General features: G+C 37.6%; 1 protein-coding gene across 1 annotated transcript in view; it reads right to left on the bottom strand.

Moving 5' to 3' along the window:
* The window catches only part of uvrag (UV radiation resistance associated gene), a 198,115-nt gene that overhangs the window by 168,315 nt on the left and 14,395 nt on the right, over positions 1-15,405 (bottom strand). The window contains exons 2-6 of the mRNA XM_041801333.1: positions 14,099-14,216; positions 10,456-10,490; positions 9,057-9,218; positions 2,124-2,198; positions 1,919-2,004 (exon numbers count right to left, since the gene is read on the bottom strand). Of these exons, the coding sequence (XP_041657267.1) occupies positions 1,919-2,004; positions 2,124-2,198; positions 9,057-9,218; positions 10,456-10,490; positions 14,099-14,216 (476 nt within the window). The remainder of the gene's footprint in view (positions 1-1,918; positions 2,005-2,123; positions 2,199-9,056; positions 9,219-10,455; positions 10,491-14,098; positions 14,217-15,405) is intronic.

A 15,405-nucleotide genomic window follows, 5' to 3' on the forward strand; every position in this document is an offset into this window, starting at 1 on the left:
GTTGAATTTTTGGACAAAAATGACAAGAACATGAGACATTTGGGTGAAATGTAGGTTTAAGAGTCTGTGAGGTATGGTTTATGAAACAGCTGTGCCTCATACTGTAATCATCTGTCCAGCAACAGGAAGAAATTAAGTTTGACATCTCTTATTCCTAGAGCTGAATGATCCAAGCTCCGCCCACTGCCATTTCAAACCTGGAGGGCAAAGTTTTCCCATCATGCCTTTGTGCTGAGTGTTTAGATGCATTTTAGATGTGTTTTAGATCATTTAGATGTATTTAGATGTTGCCTTTTGTACAGTGATCACTGTTGGGATTCCTTAGCTCATGTTTCTAGTGGAATATGTTCTTTCATGTTAAACATTCCTGCACCATGAGTGTATTTGTCTACAAAGTTGATCACTTTCTGGTAATGGATGGTCTAATGTTGAGAGGATAATGTAGACTTTCTCGGTGAGTATTCTACCTGTGTCTGTCTCAGTGTTCTATGGTTGGCATAAGACACCTCACATTGCCACAGTATTATTAGGACAGTACTTATAGGTGGATTATGCATTAACAGATGTCTAATACGCATGCATTTAGGGATGTCTGATATCTGCAGCCATCAGGCCGCAGAGTTACACATTATGGGCTGAAATGGGCTCAAATAAGCTAGTTAGTATAACTGGCATATGTAACAAGTCAAAAAGGCTTTGATTCTTTTGCAACCCAAATGCACCCAGACACATTTATTTTCTCAATACATGATGCAGTCAGACAACAAGCTGCTGCAGGGCTTTCTACAAGCACTAGCTTTCAGCTCAACAGCCCATAGTCACTTGCACACAGCTGACTACTTTTTTGACTTCATAGAATCTTACTAACAAGTTGCAACCTACTTTTCCTGTACATTTTAGACTCACTCATCTCCGTAAAACCATTACATCCAAGAGAAAGATGCTTGTTTGACTGCACCAACCCCAACTCTGCTATTGAGTCTCACAAGTTCTGGGACATAATATTATTTTTTCACTGGTACAAAAACATACATCAGTTCTTGGAAGGGGGTGACTTAAGGCACATCCGCATTGTGCATAAAATTAAACCAGAATGCATTGCCTTTGACAGGCAGCTTGAAGAAGGCTCCACAAAAGACTCCTCAACAAAAAACAACACTGGCTAGCTGCTACAGGAAATATTGTGTTTTTCATCTGATCAGACGAGCACTAGAAAGTGCTCCCCAACTTTGTGGTACTTCCTTTTAGTCGAAAATATCAATGCAATGCAGAAATCTATTGTGAGATTGGCAAAATCAAAGTTTCTTAGCTGACTTCACAAGCAAAGAAGAGGGTTTATATAATCAGTTTAAAGTCAGCTCAGTAAAAATGACTATTAGGCAAATATTAATAAAACATCATGTGTTCAAATGTCTCATTAAGAAAACAAATTGTGTTTTTGATGAGAAACTTGAAAAACTTTTCCTGCAATACAAAATAGATATAACAGATAGAATCATGACCCTTTCCAGCTTTTTACTAAAGCACTACTGTGCTCGACCATGTTTGTTACAGATGTATTGTCTTTCCAGAAGGAAATGGAAAAAGATCAATAACGGTTTTGTTAAGGACTCAGTAGTGTGTTCCTGCTCAGAGGACTACGGCCTCCGTACCTGGGGAGTGATCTAAACACTAGGACATCAGCGCCCCAATATATTGACATATAATAATCTGAACCCTAAATATAAGACAGCCTCACTTGTTCAGGTGCAGAGAAAAAAAACGTCTTTTGTTATGCAGTGAAAGAAAATGGATAGTATGTAGTTAAACACACTTAAACATGAAAGAAAAGACTCCAGTGGAAAGTCCATTTGATTTGATAAAGGTTGGACATGATTCAATAATCAGACACAGCACTGTGACGTGGCTTGATTCTTACCTGAGCAAAGAGAAAACACTGTAGGAGTTCCTGACTGAACTCTGGTCGACCTGAAGCAGACTGTTTTTCTTCCGCTCCGACTGATCCTGAAAGAGCCACATGTCGGTGTTTCAGTTCAGGAGCCAAACGGTGTTGAAAATGAGGCTAATGAGATTAAGTATGGCTATTCCATTATGATGCAGATGCTCTGATAAATAGACCTTACCTTAAGATCAAAGTCAGCTGCATAGTAGCCATCATTCAAACCAAAGATGATCTCATTTGGATTTCTGGATCGAATCTGTGGACAGAGTGAAGTAGCAGAGAATCATTGCAGAGACCGGAGAACAAAGGACAGCAGGAATCTGGATGTGCATGAGACGCCTCTATCTGTTTATGAGCTCTGAAAATGGTCTCACTGTGAAGGAATGGCAATAACCCTGAGTTGTTTTGCTACATTTCACTTTTTTATTGGATCATTTCTCAGAATACAGCTTCCATGTGCAAAACTTATTATACCAAGAGCTTAAACAAGTTCACTGATTCTTTAAACACATAAAACTGAGCACACAGAAATAATTAAACACAAAGTCACATGTTGATTCCTTGCACTACAGGCTCCTCATATTAGTTGAGTTTTTATGTTTATTATTGATCGTTCACACCACTGAATTAATTTCACATGTGTTTACCATTACGTGTTATCATATAAACTTCATCAACATGGTTAGCAGAAGTGAATTATAAATCCTAATAACTTCAAAACATTTTAGAAATATTGTCACAAAGAGATGTCACATCTTTTATCTCGTCTTTGTTAAGATCATGCACCACATTGACAGTCTGCAAAGGCAGCAAAAACTACTCTTTTCAGGTAAATTTAATATTTTCAAGGTTTGCAAAATTTACAAAAAAATTCTTCAATGTCAAAGTGATAACATATTTCTGTAAAGTAATGTCAATTAAATAAAAATACGTCAGGTATCATGCTAGTAGACTCACAATTAGTGAAATGGGGATCACCTGAGTGCAGTGAATGTGTCGCAAGTGACTGTAGTATAGAGACACCTGTGTCTGGAAGGTCAGGTTAATCAGGATCCATGGCTACCATTATACCATGAAGACAAATGAACACTCCAAGCAACTCAGAGAAAAGGTGATTGAAAAGTATAAGTCAGGGGACGGATACAAAAACACTTCCAAGGCACTGAACATCCCCAAGAGTTCAGTTAAATCCATCATCAAGAAATGGAAGGAATATGGCACATGTGTAAATCTGCCTAGATCTGATCGTCCTCACAAACTGAGTGACCATGCAAGAAGGAGACTAGTGAGAGAGGCCACCAAGACACCTATGACTACTCTGAAGGAGTTAAAAGCTTCAGTGGCTGAGATGGTAGAGACTCTGCATACAGTAACTGTTGCCCAGGTTCTTTACCAGTCAAAGATTTATGGGAGAGTGACAAAGAGAAAGCAACTGTTATAGAAAACTCGCCAGAAGGCATGAGGGAGACTCCATGGTCAAGAGGAAGAAAGTTCTTTGGTCTAATGAGACCAAAATGGTGTTTTTTGGTCATCATACAAAACACTATGTTTGGCAGACATCAAAACTGCAAATCACCACAAACACATCATCCCCACTATGAAGCACAGTGGTGGCAGCATCATGCTGTGGGGATGCTTCTCAGCAGCTAGCCCTGGAAGGCTTTCACAGGTAGAGGGTAAAATGAGTAGGGCAAAATATAGGAACATCCTTGAGGAAAGTTCTATTTAGTCTGCAAGATAATCACGACTTGGAAGAAAATTGATTTTCCAGCATGGCAATGACTTGAAGCATACAATGAAAGCTACACAGAAATGGTCTAGACAACAAAGTGAATCTTCTGGAGGGGCTGAGTCAAAGCCCAGATGTCCAGTCCGATAGAGAATTTGCAGCTGGACCTGAAAAGGGCTGTTCACATTCGATCCCCGTGCAACCTGACAGAGCTTGAGCAGGTTTGCAAAGAAGAATGGAGCAAAGTTGCAGCGTCCAGATGTGAAAGCCTGACTGAGACCTATCCACACAGACTCAGAGCTGTGACTGCAGCCAAAGGTGCATCTACTAAATACTGAAATGAAGGGGGTGAATATTTATGCAGTCACTTATTTTCATCCATTTTATCAAAGTGAGAGCACTTTGTAGAAATCTGGTTTGACTTTGACATTAAAGAGGGTTTTTGTAATTCTTTGTCAAAAAGCCAAATTATACAGACCATGATTGATTTACAAAATCAAAAAAAGGGCAAAAACATCCACAGGGGGTGAATACTTTTTAGAGTCACAATATAATTGGACCATGAATCCCATTTTACTTTTTTGTATCATATTTTCTCCATTAATAATTTAAAGTCTTCTTTACATATAATATGTTCATTTTCCAGAATTTAAACTATGGTCCTATCTCGAGTAAAATAGATGATAAAGCAGGGTGTAGACCTTTTGCAGACACGTCACTATTAAGAAGTCAGCCACCACAGTAGACAATGGAAGTGTTAGTGTTGACATTAGCCTGCTATGCATCTTAGTCAACAGTTATGTCTGAGGTGTATTCAGAAGCCATAAAAGTAAGAAAAAGTAGCATAATTGAATTGGCCTGCTCAACACAAATGTCAGTGACTGACAAATAAGCTGAGTCACCTTGAAGGCGTTCACAGAGAAACTTGTGAAGACAGGACTGGAAAAGGCATTACTCAGAACACAGGCAGTGACCTTAAAGCACACAAAAGCTTTAGTGCTATGTAGCTTTCCACATGAATACCTCTGAGTTTAGTGTTTTTTATTAAAATGTCAAAATATTCTCATCAGACTACACAAAGAGGGAATCTGAGAGTACGCTTTCTTTTTTCAACATCTCATTTGGTTGAGAGTGACCTCTTAATAGGGTCATGTTTTAAACCGTTAAACCGCTATCTAATATAGACGTTTGAATCTTTCTAAACTTTCTATGTACAAAACATGAATTTTATCAGAATTAAAATGAAAATGGTTTGTATTATCTACATGTCAAATAATCATATTTCCATATGTTCTTGTATGGTGCATTGGGCAGGAGGTTGAGGGATGAGGGGGCACTGTGTTTATAAAACCTTTATTTCCTCAAAATTGTACCACTAAGATTCCCGGTGGAATTTGTCAGCAGAAGTGTTTATCTAGCGCTGGCATCCAGGCAGGGAAATCACCATCACTGTTCAGGTGGGGGCAGGGACTGACAGAATAGACTGGGTGATACCAGATGCAAAAGATCTGTGCTATAGGGATGGGAAATAATTTTTGAATATCCAAACAGAAATTGATTTATTACAATAATGTAGTACCACACCACAAAAGAAGAGGAGAGATACAGAGAAACTAATTAAGGATTTCCTAACTTTATCCCTTGTTTACCTAGTGCATTGCTTGTGCCGTGATGGTCAAACACACTCTGCATTATCGTGCTTACGCCACAGTTTGTGCTAATTCAAACAGATTCTGAAAGCTAAAAAGTTGTGCTTCACAGCCAATGTAGTAATTATGGTAATTTCACCTTTCTTATTAAAATGTAAAATCCCTTTTGTTGTTTTTCTTCATTTTAAACTGTAAAAAAACTATCTTAACCAGAGTATATTGTAAATAACTGCCAAATATTGAAAGTTCTAAGTATTCAGGAAAAATGGGCTAAAGCACTTACTCACAGGACATTTTCTGGGCTGTTCATGGTTAAAATAAGAAAAATAGTCCAGACAGACATTTTGAGGAATAAGGTGTTAAAGGGTTAAAAACAATTATACTTAACAATATTAGGCAAATGATGTGCCGTTATTAGCTAAGTGTTCATGAATGTCTAAAGATTATCACTAATGTTAGTTTCAAGTTTTTTTCGATGTTTTATACTTTCAGTGATCCAGAACTGACAAGTACATTTAGAGCCAGGGAAATTTTTAGACAAGTATAACTGTAGGAAAACAAATTATAATGAGAAAGTAGAGGAACTCAGAGGAGCCCTCTTTTTATGAATGGTTCACAGAGTTGGCAAAGTTAGAATCACATGAACAAATCTCTTTAAGCTGTAATGACAGAACTGAGAAATATTTGGCAAAATTGGGAGACTAATTGAAATGCATCAGTACTGCAGGTAGACCCTGATATAAAACAAACCGTCACTGTAAAATAAGAATGAGTCATAGTGCACATCATTTAAAGAATATGCATTTTAGAACACATTTTTATTATCTTATTTAATTTTGTTGTTTGTTTGTTTTCATCATTTTCTTTTCTTTTTCTCTTTTCTTTTTGTCACTGACATTTTCTTCACTTTATATTTACCAAAAACATTTGTAGGTATATGTTTATAGAGATATGTATGTGTATAAGATGTGTACAGGTGTTAGGGCTGCCAAGGTTAATCACATTGATTCCAGTTAACTATGATCCACAATTAGTCCAATATTTTTCAACTGTGATTGTTCACATGATTTATTACCTCCAACAAGGAGGTTATGTGATCGGGAGGGTTTATTTGTTAGTTTGTTAGCAACATAACTCAAAAACTCATGGATGGATTTTGATGAAATTTTCAGGAAAAGTCAGAAATGGCATAAGGAAGAACTGATTAGATTTTGGGAGTGATCTGGATCACCGTCTGGATTCAGGAATTTTTTACAAGATACCTCACTATTGGGAGATAGGGCTAATGGCGGAGGTCTGCGCTCTCCGGGTGCTTTTCTAGTTATGTCTTTATTCTTCAGATGATGTCCTCCTTAATGTCTCATTTTACTTCAAAAAGCTCAGACAGCTCAGTGGACTAGTCAGAAGGCATCTGCACAATGTGATATCAAACATTTACGTTCTGCTGTTCATTTACTTTTCAATCTATCAAAAGTTCCTTTTTTCCAGGTTAAGTTCATGTTGTAATCGATCTATTATCCTCTGTTTAAGACAGTAAAAGGAAAATCATTGAATTTATAGCTCCTGATAATTAGTCTTTCAGCGTGGTAGAATGTACGTGCTAATGATGCATTTAAAGCCCCGCTTATAGCAGGGTTTTATTTCGGAAGTTTTGTTTCTGTTGTTCATTTTGAGTCTCAAAATTTAAAAGCATAATCAGGCTCTGAACTATAGCTAGATTTTTTGAATTTAGGAATCTGTCTTTTTGTTGTTGTTGTTGTTATTTAAAGCACTTTGTCAGGAGTATCTCAGGGAGAAAAAGCAATGACCCAGGCCCAGTATTGTTGTTGACTGCCTCAGGGTTTGTTTTTTTGTTGTTGTTTTTTTTTTGTTTTGTTTTTCAAAATCTCCACATATCCTTCTTTCTTCATGGTTCCTTCCACCTGGACAAGGTTTCCAGTTCCAGTTCACTGAAGCATCCCCACATCATAATCCTCCCACTACCATGTTTCACTGTGGGGACGGTGTTCTTTGGGTGATACGCCTCTCCCTTCCTCCTCCAAACATAAGCAATGTCTCTGTGGCCGAAGAGCTCTTGTTTAGTTTCATCTGACCAAAGGACACGCTTTCAGTATTTATAATCCTTTTCCAGGTTGTCCTTAGCAGACTTCAGTCTGGCTTGAAGGGGACAAAAGGGGAGTTTTTCTTGGTCTGTGACCTTGTAGACCATTCCTTTGCAGGGCTCTAGTGATCGTCTTCTTTGAGACTACGATTCCTGACTTGGCTAAGTCATTCTCGAGTGTCTTGGCAGTTGTTCTGAGGTCTTTCTCCCTCCAGTTCTTGACTCTTGTAAACGCTGTGATAACATTGTATATCCTTCTCCTGCTTTGTGAGCATCAACAATTCTTTTTCTCAAGTCTAAACTGATGTCTTTTAGTTTTGGCATGGGGCCTTCTCAACAGCTCAAACCCTTTCTGAGGCTTTTATACTGCGTGTAAACTGGAAAACAACCACTGGTTTATCTTGACTTTACAAACTTTGAGCATTGCAAACTTAAAGCACATCATTGCCAACAATGGTTTTTGCTATGGCTTGACTAAAAGGTCAGTTAAAAAGGGGGCTAATAATTTTGACCCTGGTAGTCTTTGGTTTAATGAAAAAAATTTGTTTCTGTGTGTTAAGTAAAATAATGTAAGCATCCAAAATAAAACTACAGTGTTTGGGAAATCTGTGTTATAAACTCTCCACTCTGTTTAACAGCACTCGGGAAATACTTGAGAAAAACTGAAATTTTTTTTTTTTTAATTTTGTCCTCATGTGTATGACACACATCCTGGTCAATCCTTGGTTTATATTAATGCTGCACAGTTAGGATAATCACGTGGATTGTTTGGGTTCTCTCTGTACTGCATCACCATCTGTTTTCAACATTCAATGACCTATGAATATGAATGGGGCTTTGGGCCGAATAATTTAGACCAAAAATATGGACTTGCAACTGTTTTGACTTATACTGTGATTACAACATGATTTGTGGTATCAAAGATTGACCATTTTTATGATTTATTTGGGGTCTTTTTTGCCTTTATTGCAAAGATGGGGAGTGGATAGAGCTGGAATCAGGAAATGAGAGAGTGGGGAATGACATGCCATGAACAAGCGTACATGAGGCACAACCTAACCACTAGAACATCCGGGCCCCAAGAGTGATCTTTATTCTGTTTTCAATCAAAAAACGTATTAAATAAAGACTAAAACAGTATAAACATGATTGAGAAGTACAATCTTTTGCAATTTCTTCCCAAACAAAGATAATTTATTTTTACATCTGTGTGTAAAAAGTGTGCCAGGACATCTCTGCTGCAAAATATTCAAATTTAAATGTTACTTGAAATGGATCTTAGCCACAAATTTTACCTTAAAGAGACCTTGTACCCTCTGCAATTTGAAAATTGCCAAAAGGACAAACTGTGATTCTGATAAAACTTTGATTAAATGTTCAGTCCAAATTGGGCTCCAAGTTTATCTTAAAATGAAGCATAAAAGAGGGTCAGGGGTCTTCTTTGAAATATATTGAAAGAATTAATGTCACTGCCTTTGACCATTTTCTACAGCCAAAACACCAAATTTTCCCCTCAAAAGAGCAACCCAAAGACAAACTAAATGACATTAAGTGGGCTATAACTATTCTTTTGAATAGATTCTATGTATAATACATATTTAGTGGACAACTATCTTTATGTTTATTTCTGCTGACCTGCTGTCCGGTGTATCTGAGGCCGTCCAGATTAACTTTCCACTCAATGAGGAGCTGGTACTGTTCCTCCTGTCCTCCCCAGATCCTCACAACGAAGCAAGACACCGATGTGTCCAGGAGGTCCGGAAGCATGCCAAAGTCCAGACTCCGCCACGTTGGATTCTGACACATACACAAACAGAAATTAGGATTAGCCAACAGGGGGAGTGCATTAATACGTGGCAGCACAGTTGATTTTTTATAAAACTTATTCAAAAAAATAAACAGATTTTTCTTTTTAAGTTATATTTTATATGAACTAGGCAAGAAAACAAAAACATGCGGGTATTTCGCAATCATTCCAAAGAATTTTGATCAAATCTGTCAAATTCAATGTTGTAAAATAATCTTTATCCACCATAACATAATTGAATAGTCCTGTTCTCCATTAAACTTGGATCTGATCTCTGGTACAGTTTGTTCTCCGTCTCCAGACTGACGACTGGATCTACAAAGCACTGCAGCCATTTACATCATTCAATTATGTACCATTTCCCTCCATCAGAGAGAAAAATCTCTTTCTCTGGGGTCACATTCAAGGGCAGAGAATGAGGGAATGTCAAAAGCAGAAGTACAATCCAGAAGGGGGGTTGTAAGAGTCGGTAGCGGAAGCAAAGAGGTAAAACAGAATGAAAACAGGAAGAGCAACAGGAAACGTTTCCCTAGACAAACGATGACAGGAAGGAGATGGAAACTAGAGAACAAATGTCAGCAAAAGGATGTTAAATTCAACAAGAGAAAGTGGCGCTGAGAGATGACAGGAGTCATGACTCCTGCAGAGCATTATGGAGTCTGTCTGCCCGGGGTACAGTGTACAGTATGCCTGGAAAGCAGCTTAGGTCAGCTCATGACTTGGCACAGGGCCCGACAGTAATGGCTTACTATCCTTGGCTGCTTCTGTAGCTTTGTGCTGAGCTGCCCAAGCCAAGCTAATAAGTGAAGCAGCAGCTTAAGAGTTACCTCGTAATATTCACCAGTGTCATTTACAACACAGAGCGATGCTGACAAAGCAAGAGAAGTATTGTGTAAGAAAACACTGTGAATCATATCTAATTTATGCTGATGCAAGGCTGATTTTCATCAATGAGGCTTGTTTTACTGCAGCCTCAGTGTTTGCAAGGTTAGGTTATGGTGCAACAGCGAGTCCAGATGTGGCTGAATGTGCAAGTGGAAGGCGTGCAGCAGGTATTAATGCCTGGCTTTGGCATCAATAAATACAGGATGCTCGTGTTCCTTAATTACAGCCCTGCACTCAATGAGATCTGTACCAACACAGTACAACAGCAGGGTGTTGGTAATGACAACATCCTGGACCTACACCAGGATGCAAACATATAGAAGAGAAAGATTAAATACTCACCAGTGAGTCCCGTATGACTTCACTCTTGTAAAAATCTAAAAAAGAAATCAAAGAGGACTGATTAAAGAAAGCAAAAATCATGTATCAAGTGAGCTAACTCCACCATAATTCACAAAAGCTTGGCTCTATTTTTATTTTTGTATTAATAGCATATAAACAAGACTTTGGTCATTTACTTTATGTGATCATTACAATCCTGGTCTTGTGATTAAACATTTCTGAGACTATGTCCTACACAGAAATTCTGTCAGTCTGATTGAGCTCTTTTATTCTTTAAGTCTTTAATTGATGATTGAAAAACTCTCACATCTGCTTGCACAAGGCTTGTGCTTCATCTGTAAGCCCCACATTCATTAAAGTTCTTCAGAAGTGCTGGCCCGTGCTGGGGTAGCACATCACTCAGCAGTCACTAAACTACCTTTCTGTTGTATTGAGTAAAAAACAGGGTCTATACAGAAAATATGACATCAAATGTAATACTTTTTAAGACCCCCTTGATATGTTTTAAGACCCAGTTACACTGATGAACGTTTGGTGCAGATTGTAAGATACAAATGTGACAATATAGTCAAGAAAATGCAGACAGTATTTGTTATCATAGTATGCAAATACAGCTTTCTTTTAGATACTAGAAGTGCTGATATTAACAGACTCTGTGCTAGTATTACACTGACTTAAGGCTTCACTGCAAAGCTGCTTTTAATTTGTGAAATCCTGTAAATTGTTAACAAGTATCAGCCCCAACCTCAGCTCTAACACCTTCTCTTCTCAGAAAACTTGCATTAACCTATCAGTCACGTGCACAAATCACTCAGTCACAGTTAACTTGCTAGCTAGGGACACAGGGCTAGTGCATCCTTGAAGCCCTAGTTTTAAGAATCCACTGAGAGCTCAATGGGCCAGAACATGAACAAGCATGATGTCAGATCTGGTGGAGTTTCATCATAATCTCAATTGTGCTGTGTTGTTAAAACTAAATGTAAAAAAACAAGCTCCAAAATTTAGGACCGTATGGTCTTGCATCAAAGACTTAAGATACCCCTTAAAGCTATAATTTTGTCAAATTGATTTATCAACTTTAAATACTTTTTAAGACCATAATTACACCCTGAATCTGTTACATTTCAATGAAATAAATCTGTTACTAGAGTAAAAAAATGCTGTTTTTACTTTTGGTTGCCACAAAAAAGGAATCCATTGAAGCCTCTGCACAGTTTCTGTTTCTCTCCTACTTCTGCGCAGGTAGCTGCCTATTATAAGAAGTTGAACCTACTGCTGTGTCAATGTGCATGCGCAGATAGCTGATTCAACTAGTGAGACAACAGAGAGGATAGCGTGTACTTTGTGAAAATATCCCTGCTTTGTTTACTTCTTTGGTAGAAAGAGAAAGTTATAGTGTTTTTAATGAAATGGATGTGTCTTCCTCTGCCCAGGTCACTGTCAGTATGTTGGCTTATAAACACTGTAAAGGTCAGGGCATCTGTTATTTTTAATAGCCGCAGAGTTTCAGAGTAAACTGGACTTTAGAATGACGATAAGATCAATGAATTTAAAAGTACATGTACAGTAAGCTCTATCCCACCTGGACAGTTTAACTGTGTAATAAGTTAAAAATAGTTTTTATATTTTGTAGCCCAGAAGCATTCTAATGTGTTACTTTTCTCTGCATTTTATTTATTAATGTAAGTACTTTTATGTAGCAGAAGTTCTTTAAAATGTTTGACCTCATTTACCAACCATTACGAAAAAAACTGTTCTGAAAACTCAAGCAGTACTTAGAAGGTTCTGACATTCATCACTTTTCCTATCTTTGATTTATTCTTAGCTAAGGACAAAATCTAAAAAAAACCACCAGAGAGCACTATAAAACACATGTTAGAGTGCTGATATGGCAGGATAAAATGATAGATGTGGTACTTATCGACACTCAAATATGCTATACTAGGAAAGACTCAAGAGCACTTAAGTTTAAAATATTTTTTTCTGCATTTTTAATCAATTTAGCACTTTCATGGTTAAATATATCCACACATACACTGTCTTAATATTGGCCACTTTTAATTCAACAAAGTAATGTTTGATCTTACTTGCAAACTATTAATTATGGCTATAAACTTAGCCCATTAGTAGGAAGTTTTTTCATTAAATACTTGACTAAATGTACCTTTTAATTACAACATGATGCATGCTGTTCCTGATGGCAGCGCCATCTGAATGAGGGATATCATCCAGTTCACCTGTTTGTAGTAAATATTTAACATCCACTACTGGTGTCTGTGTCATTTGGAGCAACACTACATCCACTTCAGAGTGATCCAAGTATTTGTTATATCTGGAGTGCAATGCACGATTGTTTAAACATTTTATTTCAGTTCAGACATTACTGACATTTTTGCTTCTTCTCTTCTCACTCCAGTGTGCTTTCTGTGTTTGCACACAGCTCTGCAGCCACATCTCTTTATATGTGGACATAAAGGCTGTGCTACTCTATGCTAATTAGGAAAACTTGAACAGGCTTCCAGTTTAGGAGCTTCTGGTATTCATCAATTTTAAGAACAAAGTTGGAAACAACTCAGCAGTTTAAGACCACATCAGGAATCTGATGTAGGCTTTTCTTAGAAACTTAGTGAGGAACAGTTTTGAGAAGAAACTGGTGAATGAGGCCTGTTGTTACCAAACACAGGTGCTGGCTGATGGCCAGACATCTAATTTGCTTCATTCAGTTTTCTTCTTCATGTAATCACAGGATTTGTCTGTGTTGGAGAGCAGACACTCAGCAGATAATTTAGATTCTTGTAAATTTAATTTTGTGTAAAATCTAACAAACCCTGTAGACAAAGCTGTTTGTCTAAACTCTTTGTTTGTTCTGTCCTGTGCATACATGAGTGAAATTCTCTATTAATCTTTTCCTAATTCTGTTAATCGGTTAATAAACTACTCACTATCAAACTTTGCAGAAGAAAATGTAAACAAACACTACGTCAGATTTCCGTAGAGTGTGACCTTGCCTGGCCTGTGGTTTGGTGTGCTACTGCCAGTCAAACAGAGGCATCAAATTTAAATAGTAGAAGCTGTTTCATAACCACTTAAGACCTCCTTGTAGTAGGTTAAAGGGTCACTGCATAAATCTGTGAACAATGACGCAGCTTAAAAGCAAAAGTGTAGATATTTTGCAAACAGAAACGTGTGTTCAAATGCAATCTCTAGTCTAAATCCCTTACTTTTGAAGGACACAACAGTCTAGAGTTAAATCTTGATGTTGCTACACTCAATGCAAGAAAATCTAATTTTTTGAAGGTGCAATTCATGTCTATCCTTAAACATTGAATTATGATCAGTTTAGAAACTTCTTTTTTTTCTCCAAAATGCCATACTATAATCCTAATAAGTTCCCTTTTTTGGGATGACTATCTACTTTAGTCAAAGATGCTCAATTACTGCTGTTAGAAATACTTTTTGTTTTGACTACAAAGTGGCTATGTGTTTTTATTTGATGGAAAGGGATGCAGAGTGCGGATTGTATAGTTAACATACCAACATGAGTTATTGTATAAAACAGGCCAAGTACTGTCACCCTCTGTCAGCTCTGATACACAGCAGTTAGAGTGTGGAGGATGTGTGTGGGCGGGGTTCTAATACTGACCTCTAGATATTCTGTCTCCTATACAGAGGTGGAGAGTGAAGTAAGTGTCCAGAAGTGGAGAACCATTCTTGTTGACAATGTTCCTGGCTGCGATGCTCCGGAGATGACGCAATCGTCTCTGTTTGTCAGAGAGAAAAACAGAACAAGACAGAAAGAGAGAGAGAGAGGGAGGAGAGGGTGAGAACAAAAACTGACATCAGAGCTGTTGTATTCAGTGTCATCCTGACCATGTGATGGCCGCTGGCAAAAACAAATAATGTAGGTTATTCTTCAAACTGAGAATCCCAAGTGTGTCCCAGGATATGTGAAAGAGATTACTACAGAGATCAATGAAGTATCAAACCGGGAGCCTAAAATAGCACTTTGTCTTTTCCCTCATGCGCTGAAGCAAAGCCAGCTGAGAGAGAGGACTAGAAGTCAGCAGTTCACATAATAGAGGCATGACATCTTCATGGTAGGAATAAGTAGCTGGTTAACTCGCCAGGCATGGTCAGTCATGACAGTCACATGAGAAATTTTAAGCTCTAAAATGATTTTCTACGCAGTCGAGAAATCTTACTGAGCTGCACACAGAAAAGTCAGCACTATCAGCATCTGACTCTGCAGCCAGAAATAGACAGCAGAACGAAGGGTGTAAGAAAATATCACTTTAATATCATTTCAACACTGTGATGTAGGCTATCACTTCTCAAAATACCTGATCACTGACACCTCAAATAAAAAAAAACATCTTAACTCAGTCATAAAACATTTACCTCTGAATGTAATTAGTTGTTTTTGTTTTTTAGCTGATATCTATTACTGAAGCTCACTTTTATAAAAGCAAGAATAAATAATGAATCCAGTTACTGCTGAAAAAAATAAAATAAAAAAAACATTAAACGCTCTGTCTTGCATGCATTTTTCTATACTCGTGGGATTTTCCATTGTAAAATATTAAAGTGTTTGTTTCAGTTTTCTTACTTTAACCACAGTCAAGATCTCTGAAAGCCCTTGATTGTTGTTGTTATAAGATACAAAGTGATAAATTGCCTGGAATTAGTTCTTCTAAACCAACATGAAATAGATACGGACAGTATCAGCACTGGTTATCATGATACTAGCCAGGATTTTACGGTTCTAGCAGAACTAAATAGGTATTTGTCTATCGTGAATATGCAGTGATGTCACTTTCAGTGTGCCACATGACGGCTCAGCCTGGCTGTGAAACACAGATGTCTGCACTACAGGATTCAGACAAAAACGAGGGGAAAACAGAGTAATGACCATTTAAATTAAGGATATTTGGATTCAACAGAGATACGTAC

This window comes from Cheilinus undulatus, linkage group 12, assembly GCF_018320785.1.
Source record: "Cheilinus undulatus linkage group 12, ASM1832078v1, whole genome shotgun sequence".
Taxonomy (NCBI): domain Eukaryota; kingdom Metazoa; phylum Chordata; class Actinopteri; order Labriformes; family Labridae; genus Cheilinus; species Cheilinus undulatus.